This window comes from Uloborus diversus, chromosome 1, assembly GCF_026930045.1.
Source record: "Uloborus diversus isolate 005 chromosome 1, Udiv.v.3.1, whole genome shotgun sequence".
NCBI classification, from domain to species: Eukaryota; Metazoa; Arthropoda; class Arachnida; order Araneae; family Uloboridae; genus Uloborus; species Uloborus diversus.
In genome coordinates, this window is record NC_072731.1 from 35,428,140 (window position 1) to 35,440,182 (window position 12,043).

Consider the following 12,043-nt stretch of genomic DNA (forward strand, 5'->3'; position numbering starts at 1 on the left):
TTAGGTTTTTTTTTTCCAAATGGATAAAATTACTTTAATTCTTAATATGAGCACAGTTATGTTTTTCTTGCACTAGTGACGTGTGGTGATACACTGGATTCAAGTAAATTTACTAGTATAGCAGCTATGAATTTTTTCCCCCAGCTGCGTTTCTGAGTGAAATATACTAAACTAATTTTTTTTCAAAACCCAACCAAAAATTTTGGGGGTGCGGCGCACCCCCTGGCACCCCCGTAAATCCGCCTATGCTATCACCGACTGAACCTCATCCATACCAAAGCATGTCACCTTGAAGTCTAGACTTGTGAGCACCAGAAAAGATCTTGACTGTACAAGCAGTTGCAGACTACTTTTTTTTTTTTTTTTTGCCTCTCTTACACCAATAGATTTAAACCCCAAAAACCATAAAAAATAAACAAGAAAAACAAAGATTGGCAAATGAATGCTTGAGTCAAATTTACTGAACAAGTAAATAACCAAAAAAGAGAGAAGAAAGTGAAAAATCCATGCTTTTGACAACAGTATCTTTCGAATTCTTCCATGGCAAAAATAGCCATTATTTCTTTCTTTTTTTTTTTCATCTGTTCTTTGATATACCAGTAAAAGCAAGAAAATTTAATTTAAACTAGAGTATATAAATAATTTTATCCCATGTCATTATTATGTTTTCATGATAGAACGATTTTTATTAAAAGAAATATAAACTTTTTAAAATGCTAGAATTGCTCAAGAATATTTAATTGCATACGTTAGATAATATGAAAGAAATCAGTGTTGATGGTGGATTCTACTAAAATCAGATCATCTATTGCAAGGCTCTTGTTTAGATCATTACCTGCATTTAAAGATAGATTTGAAAAAGAAAGAGAAGAAAACCACACAACACTTCACAGAATTAAAATTTTTCTTCCCAGCTGCTGTGGTGAATATTAGCTTAAGATGCTTTATGGGCGAGTTGTTGTTGTTTATATTTTAACAAATGTTTTTGGCAGTATTATATATTATAACTTGAGCTGCATTTAAATATAAACTAAGTAAATTATTTTTAAAACTCTAAATAATAATTTATTGACTTAAGCATCAACTAACTTTGCCAGTTTAAATAATTTTAAGCCTATAGTTAATACTTTAGCATTGCACAAGTGTATTTAAAACGGTAGCGTTTTTATTGAAATTCACAGCTCTATAACTCAAAACGTAGTTGAATATCAGTCATAATTTTTTTGTGAGACATTCTTATTAGTATTAAGAACATTTTATAAAATTTTCACTTTTTTTCATTCAGTCCCTTTTCAGATATTGACCTACGAAAATTGGCATTAACGTGTTTTTGGCCATTTTTGAAAAGCCGTAGAAAAAAAACTAGTTCATTCTAAAGACTAAAACTTATGCTGTTGGTAGTACTATGAGTACTCAAACACAGAAATAAAATAATATTGCTGAGTCTATTTTCCTTCCTAAAAATTTACGGTCTCAAAAATTAGTGATTGTTAACTTTTTTCCGATTTTTTAGAGAAAGAGTTTAACTGACTTTCCTGCATGATAGGAAAATAAAAATATGGTCTATTTAAAGGTCATTTTATGCTTAACACACTGGCTTTTAAATTATTTTGATATCTTTAAAAATGAATTGGCAATACAATTTTCCGCAAACTCTGTTTTTTGTCAAATTTGCCAAATTGCCATTTTAAAAATGGCTGCCAAATAAAAAATATGGCTAGTAAATTTTTTTCAATTGCAGTTTTGTTAATGTCTACCCATAGGTAATCCATGATAAAAGAATTGTGAAAATTAAAAATGTTGAGCAACACCGACTGGGTGATTTGAAATGGATTGACCCAGTTGAATATGCATGAAGGCAGCACTACGTGATTGTAACCTGTCAGATACGAATTTGTAACGCAGTTAAAAAATAAATGGTGATTTTCAAAACTAAATATTCCGAAAATACTAGAAAAGTTTGAGACCAGAGTGAAAAAAGTATCAAGGCACATTTAGAAGTGTGAGACATCGTAAGAACGTGCATAAAGGTGCTTCGACGTCAACACGTAAACTTGCCCCGTCGCCAAGTTTGGATTTATTTTTAACGTGAAAAATAATTTTATAATATTTCAGTTCATACAAGTACAATTCTCAAAAAAAGATGAAATTCTGCAAATTTTTATGTATTTGTTCTTTCTTAACTAAATAATATTTATTCACAATAAGCTTCAAAACGTTCAACACAAAACTTACTCAACCTGGTAGAAAACAGATTTTTATTTCTGAATGCTAGAGCGAAGCTCGACTGATGCTCAAAAACTTGTGAGAATATGTGCTAGGGAGCAGCTTCAATATGTTATGACTGTTGGCTCTCCAGTTATGATTTGTTTTGAAAAAAAAAGGCACTGCGTTAACGTGCCCCATGCGTAGACGTACCCCGGTCTAGCCTAAATTTCATGTAATTCCCCCATTAAATTGATTTAATATAAAACCCATTGTTACAAAAATTCGTTGCTTTACAACAGCAGTATTAATAGTAATCATAATGAAAATTTTGAATCAAGGCTTCTCCGGAGCAAACATGAATTTAAACTCATTTAAATATTTGGAAATTTTTTTTTTGCACACTTAAGGAAACTCAGTAGAGAGCTTTTGTTTTTTGTGTCTGGTGTACTATTTAACTAAATAAATAAAGCGCTAGGTTTTTTTAGTGATCTTTGTTTTAATTACTTCATATTTTGGAAATTCTTCAAAGTTTTATATGCTTAAGTGTCGCTTTCGATCTCGTTTCGATATTTTTCGGAACAGTGTTTGATAGATTAATATAAAATTACGCTTCACAAAATTATGGATACATGCAACTAAATTAGAAATGCATTTTTCTGTGTTGGAGGAATAAAAGCATACATTTTCAGAAATATTTATTTATTTATTTGTATGTAAGAGAAACGTATTTTAATTCCTCTGCTTTTAAATTGCAAAATAAATAACATTTTAGTCTTCTGACATTATTAATGTTTAAAATATAATTACGGAGTATAAAATTCTATGATTTGAAATAAATATTCCAACTCTGCAATTAAATATGCACTTTAGAAAAGTTGGAAGCGCTCATAAGTTTTATTATTCCCACACGGTGAAAAATCCATTTCTCTTTATTACGTTGTCAAAACATGATAAATTCTTCTGAGTCACTTTTTATTTGCGCTGCAATTTGTAGTTGAACTTTAATTTAAAACGATTATTTGCTGAAAACGATTCGGCTTAAGCACATGGAAAATGATGCTTAGGAATTAAAGTTTTACCAAACGATAAATTTTCACTTTTGCTTTTAAAATGTGGAAAAAAGTGGAAAGTTTTAAAACAAGCTGTTACTCTATTAGTATCTTACTTTTTGTTGAGCCGTAATTTTTTTTTTTACTTTGTCTTGATGATTTGTAAATTGCTGCTGCATTTTTAAACTTTGTTAAAATCACTTATTTTAATTATGATTCGCTCGCTTTTAATGAGTTGTTCTGAAAAGTTCGGAGTACTAGCGAATTAAAAAGCATATTAACGTGATATTTTCAAAAATATGAAAAGTAACATTTTAAAACTGATATCGTAAATGCATTATGTTCTTTTTCTGTATAGTCTGTGAGTGATTGTTTTAGTTTTTCATTGTGATGGTTGTTAGCGCAGGTAGTTGGAAATATTTTCAAGGTGATTTATGTCAAAAATTAAAGTATTTTTCCTCTTAATTTTGTGTTATGAAAACAAAATAGCATTGAGGATTTTCAAAACATATTCCATTTTTTCTAAAGAAGTAAAAATAAACTGTCATGTAACCTAATTGTTTTCATGCATATTGGACATGTTTTAAATCGTGCATTTAATTAACTGTATTCATTTTTATGCAACAGCATTTATGTGTTGAACATGATTTAAAAACTTTTATTTTTTAAGTTTCAAAAATTGTTTCATGATTTACAAACACAATTCTTTTTTTTTTTTTGTGAAAAACGTAGATCAGTGTGATAATTTTATTGCGCTTCTTTTGAAGCAGAAATTTTTTGAAGAAACATTTGCAGAAAATAACCCCTTTTTTGTTAGTAAAAAAAGTAGATGTAGTGCTCAAATAAATAAATAAATAAATAAAAAACTGTGGTTGTTAAGTAGTTAATTTTTTTTTTGCTGTCTATTGAACGCTGTTGTCAAAGTTGTATCTTTTTAGCATTCAAATAGTGTCGGTTTTGGATTAACTAAATAACTGCATTGACGGGGGGGGGGGGGGGGTCTTTGCACAAAGAAAGAAGTGCGCTAGACAAATGGAGTTTGGGAGGTGTGTTTCCATTCCTGAGGGATGACCTCAGCTTAAGTTATATTCTAGACCAGCGTTTCTCAACCTTTTCTGATCCGCAAACTGGCAATTGCGTCTGAAAAAAATTCGCGGACCGGTAGTAGTGTTTTACCCCTTTTCTTTTTTTTTTTTGCGCATCTTTTTCCATCTTTGGGGGCGGAGGGACTTTGAATTTCCCCGGCACCCGCCAAACACTTAGCCAATGGCTGAGGACCCCCCCCCCTTTTTTTTTACAAAGTAGTAATAATAAAAGAATGAGTAAGTAAATACAAATATAAATCGGTACTTAGTGTTAAATAACGGTTAGAAAAATATTTTTGTGTTCCAAATAAGTGAAGTGATTTTTTTTAATAATGATACGTAAACAATAAATACTGCTGAAAAATCATATAAAAGTAAGTACAAAATTAATCACAAAACTCGCAAAAAAAAAGTCTTATAAATACTATTATTATGGTGCTCTTTTTTTTAGTTGGAATTTTTTTTTAAAACTTGAACAAGCAACAATTTTTGAAGACCGGTCCGTCGAACCACATATTGAGAATCTCTGTTCTAGGCCTAGAGCTCTCAGCATTTTTTGGGTGGTCGCTTCTATATGTGTGCTTGTATTATGTACGTTATACATAACATACAATAGGGGTCTCCAACCTATGGCCGCGGGAAGCTCACAAACTGGTAAAACTATACATGTACTCATATATTTCTTTTTAGGCATTAAAAAGAAAATTAAGCGCAGAAAATCTCAAATTCCACTATATTGAGCATGGGCTTAACCAGAGGGGGGCAGGCAGGGACAGCTGCCTTTCCCTAGAGGAGAATCTCCGACTTTCTTTTTCCTCCCCAATGTCACCAAAAATAGTTTAAAGTTGTACGGTCTGCTTTAATAAAAACCTTCCAAAGAAGTTTCTTACAATGTGGTAGCTTAGATGGCCACCTGAAATAATAGATCTAATTTTTAAATTTAATGAATCATAATGGCTTACATATTAATGTTTTAAATTGCATATAAATGTTTTATTGCTCAACGTAATGTTTATAGTTACCCGTTTCATCATAACATTTTTAATCGCTCTCTGTCGTACTGCTTTGTTTAGTATTAAACGACAAAATCCGAAACTCCTCTCTCTTTGATAATGATATTCGGGTTATACTCAGCAGTTATGTTAAAAGTTATGTTGATAGAAAAATATCAACGTTAGCTAATCCTCATATATATAATATCGAATTCACTGATCGAGTAACGCTCCCGACGTCACTAACAAGAAAACTCGCACCACGGCATGATAATTTCATAATATTTTTTAGTAATGTTTGACATGTAGGGAAATGCTTTATTTTGACAAGTCTGAACGGGATCTGGTAACTTAACTGTTTTACTGGTAAGACTAGTTTTAGGAGAGTGGAGAAACGAAAAAGTGATCAACAATGAACGCTATCTACTGGAGTTAAGGATTAATCCACTGGAGTTAGGCTTAAAATTTCAACGATCAAAATATCACCAAACATGCAATGAGGTTGTTTCCATCAGTCAAAAGTACTATTAGTCACTGAAGTTGATAAAATGAGTTAAAAAAAAAAAAAAAAAAAAAAAAAAAAAACATGGATCCAGAAAAGACTTTCATTTTCCCAACATTTAATTTTTAATTAATTTTTTAAAATGTGCGATTTTTCAAATAAGGCATGGTCTTTATGACGTTACAAGGGATGTACTTTGGTGCGTAATCCTCTGGCACGCTGAATGCTTACGCTTGCTGTCTACCGCGTTTCGTCGTCATGATAATTCAAAAGCAATTAAATATTACGCTCTACCCTTTCTATCAACCATATTGTTGCGGGTTCAAGTGAGTAAAAATGCGAATTAAATATTGCGCTTATGGTAATGGCATCAGTGAATGGTATTTCATCACTTGTAATGTCATGGTCAGAAGCGTAAAAAATAAAATTGAATCTGCGCAACGATTAAAATAATTTTTTAAAAATATTAAACTTTGCGAAATTAATATTTAAAAAGTGGTCAGATCCTATGTTTTTAGCATGCGCTTTCAGGAAAAAAAAACTTTTTGTTGTGTCTTGAACCTGGCAACAAGTATTTATTAATAAGCTGTGTTAAGTTGCACTTTAAGAAGTTTCTTGTCACTTTTAAAATTTCGGAAACGACCCCGTTGCTTCGTTCAAATGTAGAAACAATTTTCACCCATCATTCCTTGAGGGGCGATTTTCTAGTACGATAAGAAACACCAGACTTCGATCTTAATGACGTCTCGAAACCAGTCTTCTGCAGTGGAAAGCACGTTGCCAGTTTCATCAGCCTGGTTTTGGAGGTCTATGTAAATTTCGTCCAGTATTTGGCATTTTGCATCTAAAGTTGGGTAAGGAGTTGCCCTAATTACTGTGCGTATTTATGAGCGCTTATTTGCAATTTTCATTCTAAAATTGACCTCATCAATCACGATTTTAATGTTCTGGTTATTCAAAACTGGTTCTCTAATTTGTGATCGAAGGCCCTTATTTGAGTTTGGAGTTTAAATGATATGTTTTTGGTGAATAGGATGATGTTTATTTCTTTTCTTAGTTAAAGAAATAATTTTCATATTTTCATGGTTAAAAAAAAAAAAATCGTCTGCGCATATCTTTATGCAAACATAAAGGACTGCTAATTTCTCGCCGAAAACTAAATACATAAATTAAAATTTTAGAATGAAAATAAAAACAAATCATATTAACAATAATTATTTCACAGTAAAAACCATTGCTGCGGAGTCGGAGTCAATCTCATTTTGGGACAAAAGAGTCAGTTTCGGTAGCCGAAGGTTTTTAATTTAAAGACTCAGAGTTGGAATCCGTCGTTTTCTCTTAAAGTCCGCAACTCTACCAATGTTTGCGGACTCAGAGTCAGACTTATTTTGAGATAAAGCGGTCGGAGTCGATTTGCCAAGAGTCAGAGTCAGTCATTTTTCCTCCGTGCTTAAATTTTTGACAAAGCTTGAGTCAGAGTCGAAGGCGGGGGGTCGGAGTTCAATTAATTTTCAGGCACATGAGTCGGAGTCGGAGTCAGGTGCCCCAAAATTGTCAGAGTCGAAAGTTTATCGTCAAGGGCTGTTTCTAACAAAATTTGTTTGCAGCAAAATGCTGAGACTTTTTACCCCTTCTTGCTGGTAGGGTAAGAAGTAATTTGCAACAGGTTTAAACTTTTTTTTTTGGATGTTTGGGTTGGCCATTTTTTGGACTAATGTTACTGTACTATAAAACACTTGAATTAAAAAGAAAAAACAAAAACATATGAAAGGGGGGGGGAGGCAGTGGGAAGTATTTAGAGACATTTTGTACTATACCGTATTTTGTCAAACGTAATATTTTTTCTGCTTCAAGTTGCTTAATTTGAAATGGTATGTTATGCCATTGGTCAACGTATTCCAAATCTGTTTCGCGAAGATTTATACTGTCGTTTAGAATGGGGTTGTTTTCATTTTTCGGAAAGATTTTTTATGCATAGAGGACATTGGAAAAAAAATGAAATTTTCTCGTAAATTAACCTATTATCTCATTATTTAATTTAAAATTAATTAGACTGTACTTAGATAGTTCATATTCAGAAATAAAGTTTCTGTGCGTGACGTTACAAGTGTTGAAGGCTAGTATATAATATATTGTATTATTATATTTTACATTAAATACTCTTATTATTACGATAGGATCCCAATCGTGATAGCTCAACTTTGCTAAAACAAAGTGTATTTGTTCGAAATAAGAAGAGCTGAAGTTAAAAAAAAAAATGTCTCCTCTCTGTTTTTTTTTTTTTTTTTTTTTTTTTTTTTTGGCAGCACTGTAGATCACGTAGTTTTGTTGTTTTCCTGGGGTGGGGGCAGGGGCGGATTTTTAGCAATTTTTTTTACTGGATACTTTTTTCTTGATATTTAAGATCGAGAACATGAGTGTATAACACAAAAAGTTTATTGAATTAAAATATTCTATAATCTCGAGGGAAAAAAATAGCGCACGGTGACAAGAGAATTTTAAATAATTTTTTTTTTTCAAAAGGATGTATCTCTCTCGGTGGAGAAGTTTAATTTATAAAAGTTAGTGAAAATATGAAGAATAGCAATTCGATGTAAGCAACTGTGTAAAGTGCTAACGAGATATAGATTTAAAAACCGAATAAAAAGGGAAACATTATTCACGTTTTTTTCCTTAAGGGAGGGGGGGGGGTTCAGCTTCAAAAAATTCTTTTTTTTACGATGTTTTTAAACAAAATGGTTTGATTAAATTTATTAAAACCTTTTGTGCATTATTATGTATGGTTTAGAGAATATTCTATAAATTTGTGATCAAAAAAATATCCACAGACAAGCCGGTGACATGTTTTTCTCAGAGCCCCTTTTTAGAAAGATGATTTGCGGTGTTCACTGTATCTCAGCTGACATTTATCTGAAATCAAATTCTATTTGAATTTAGTCAAATTATTAATTAATCCTCCCCTCTATATTCTCGGATCTTCTTTTTTTTTACTTTAAAATTTTTTCGTGAAAAATAGCATTTGAAGTTAAAAATGCTATTTTTCACGAAAAATTTCGTTATTTTGTTTAGTAAAAAACGCATTAAAAAACATAAAAAACCTAAAACTCAACGTAGGGGGGAGGCTTTTTATATGCAGGATGTGTATAAAAAATTTGAAATGGATCGGTCAATTGGTTTTAAAATGGGAGTGAACACCGACTTTGAAAAAGTGGTTTGAGAAAAATGCGTTTGAAGTTTTAGAAGCTATAAAAGGCATCGATTCCAGCTCCATAGAAGACAGTCCCTGTAGGAACTTCGATTTCCTCAGGATTTTCTATTTTCATTATTTATTTATATTATATTTGACTTGCCCCAAGCAAGCAGCACTGACATTCTGAGCGTCAGCTCTCAGAACAGCTGCATTCTTCGGCAGCTGTCGGAGCTACAGTTTCAAGGAACGGAGACTGAATACTTGATAACTTTGAGAACTTTGCTCGAAACCACTTGATATTTTGGGAACATATTTTTGAAATGTTTAACTACAAGACAAAAAAAAAAAAAAAAAAAAAATGAATTTTGTCATCTTGAATTCAAATTATGTTTTTCGCAATCACGAGTGCGTGTTTGTTTGTGTGTGTGTGTGGGGGGGGGGGGTATTTGTATCTGTGCAGGTGTCTGTATGCATGCGTGTGTGTATGTGTTTGTGTATGTGTGTAGGGGTATGTGTGTGTATGGTGGTGTTTGTGTATGTGTGTGTATGTGTTTGTGTGTGCGTGTGTGTTGGTGCGTGTATGTATGCGTGTGTGTAGGATATGGACGCAACCTGGAGACGGTTTTGGCTAGAGGAGCAGCATCGTGAGGCCGGCCGACGGGTGGTGCTGGCAGAGGGTGGCGTCGGTGGGAAATAAAATGATAGCACGCCAAAAACAGTCAAATGAAAGCAATAAGCAATTGTGATTGCTCAAAAAAAAAAAAAAAAAAAAAAAAAAAAAAAAAAAAAAAAAAATTATATTAATTTTAATTTTTGGCATCTTGAATTCAAATTATGTTTTTCGCAATCACGAGAGTGTGTGTGTATGTATGCGCTTTTGTGGGCGCATGTGTATGGGTGCATGTGTGTGTGTGTGTGTGTAGGCATGTGTGTTTGTGTCTGTGTGCAGGCATGAGTGTGTGTATGTGTAGGTGTGTGTGTGTGTAGGTGTGTGTGTGTAGGTGTGTGTATGTATGCGTGTGTGTGTAGGATATGGACGCAACCTGGACACAGTTTTCGCAAGAGGAGCAGCATCGTGAGGCAGCCGGTCGACGGTGATGCTGCAGAGGGTGCTGGCGGGAAAATAAAATCAGCGTAACACCAAAAACAGTCAAATGAGAACAATATGAATCGTGATTGCTCAAAAAAAAATAAAAAAAAATCACTTTTTTGAAACTGCAACCCCCCCCCCCCCTCAAATCTATGTTCGTGTTAATATTTGTTTCGTAAACTTTCACTGTATAAATATTCCCGACAGAATATTCTGAGGAATACTTTATAACCCAGTAATTGCATGTTATACGTTTTCTTTCCATCAATTTTAGTAAACTATGTCTCCTAAAAATGTGCACAGCGTTATCTTTTTTAATCCTATGTTATATATATTTTCATGCAGTTTCAGTAACCCTCGGTAAAATAATAAATCGCTTACAATCTCATATGAGATGCTAGTTTTTCAAAAACATTTTTCTAACAACGTTCTTTATTGTCGTTTAAAAGAAGTGAGAATGATGTTCGAAAAATAATTACTTTATGAATAACGTTTATATAACTAAGAATAGTTTATTAATTTCTTTTTGTAAGCATGCCTATGTATTGTTTATTTTTATATTTTATTACAGTATAACTGATTCGTAAAATATTATTTGCCACAAATGATGTTTAAACAAACTATATTGCTGTGTTTATAATTACTTCTGTACTTTGTCCCTTATTTTGATCTACTTGCTTCATACTTAAGAGTAAAAACATGCAAGTGTCGTAATATTTTGTGAAATATTACCGCATATGTTTTAAATTCAACGAATGACAGCTTGCAGAAAGATAATCCTTTTTTTCAGATGCAACAATTTTAAGAAACTTTTAAAATAAAATAATTTTAAAATGTGGCAGCAATATTATAGGTATTATTATATTTATTAAGAGATTTCAACTAAACATCAGGCCCCTATCGTTGCTCAAGTTTTGATGGTTAAGTCAAAGATAAATCTTTCTAATAGTTGAATGAAATTGTAATTTGAGTACAGATTCCTGACGCAATTATTTTAACAGTTGTTCAGAGTAGTTTTCTTGGAAAAAGAAGTTTAAGAAACTCCCATGCATTCCACAGAAATCTCACGGAAACAACGCCATGGTGATGGCATCCGACGTTCTTGGATGTTGCGCAAGCGCACGAGTTCCACAAGCTGTCTCCAACGGCCCTCCAAAGATTCTTTCAATGACCGTGCATCCCCCCCCCCCCCAGTGCCGTATTTTGCGACCAAATCTTCTATGCCGGCACTTACAGATGCCCCAAAGAAACCGCCAGGCCTACTGCCTCCCTATTTTACACATTTCTCGATGTTCTCTCGCGCGAAGAACGCATGCGCGGTGGATTTCTCTCCTTGCGTGTGTTGATAGGCATCTACAGGGATGGGGTGCAAAAAAGTCAATTAGAAATGAAATTCTAGACAAAAACTCACCACCTGGTTCCTCTGTTACAGGTACGCCGATGCCTCTGCCATCCTGGAACTTTGGGAATCCCTGGAGCTGTCCTGTTCGCTCCAACTGCTGGAGGTAAGTGGAGCAGGAGAGAGAGAATCCTTCCACAGCGACCTCTCTTGCCTTACTGACGCTCCGGCTGTTCCCTCTCTCTCGCTGGTCGACCCCCTCCCCCGGATTTTCCCGCGGCTCCCTCGGACATCGATTTTTCCACAAATCATTCATCGCTTGATCTGCATTGAACCGAGTCTGTCTCTCTCTCTCTCTCTTTCTTTCGCTACCCCCTCTTTGGGAACATTGGATAGTTCCGTTTTAAAGTGAAGCATGTCCGAAAAAGTTTTTAATTTCACACTGCCTGGAGCTGGGTTGGAGTTAAATGGAATTTCGTCGCTGATGAATAAAGGGCGAAATTATAGGATTGTTTGCAGTGAAACTTTGAAATTTCACTCCAAGGAATTGTTTAAATTATTCGGAGGCGGGTTTTTAATTTTACCCTT

General features: G+C 33.5%; 2 protein-coding genes across 3 annotated transcripts in view; one reads left to right on the forward strand and one right to left on the reverse strand.

The window, feature by feature from the left end:
* The window catches only part of LOC129229248 (XK-related protein 6-like), a 72,651-nt gene extending 60,966 nt beyond the window's left edge, over positions 1-11,685 (reverse strand). Inside the window, exon 1 of one of the 2 annotated variants that reach the window (XM_054863517.1) lies at positions 11,528-11,685. The gene's annotated coding sequence lies outside the window, so the exon portion shown is untranslated. The remainder of the gene's footprint in view (positions 1-11,527) is intronic. The other variant, XM_054863525.1, reaches the window with a different exon arrangement.
* LOC129234349 (ninein-like protein) overlaps positions 1-12,043 on the forward strand; it is a 206,242-nt gene that overhangs the window by 82,302 nt on the left and 111,897 nt on the right. Inside the window, exon 7 of the mRNA XM_054868342.1 lies at positions 11,549-11,621. Within this exon, the coding sequence (XP_054724317.1) occupies positions 11,549-11,621 (73 nt within the window). The remainder of the gene's footprint in view (positions 1-11,548; positions 11,622-12,043) is intronic.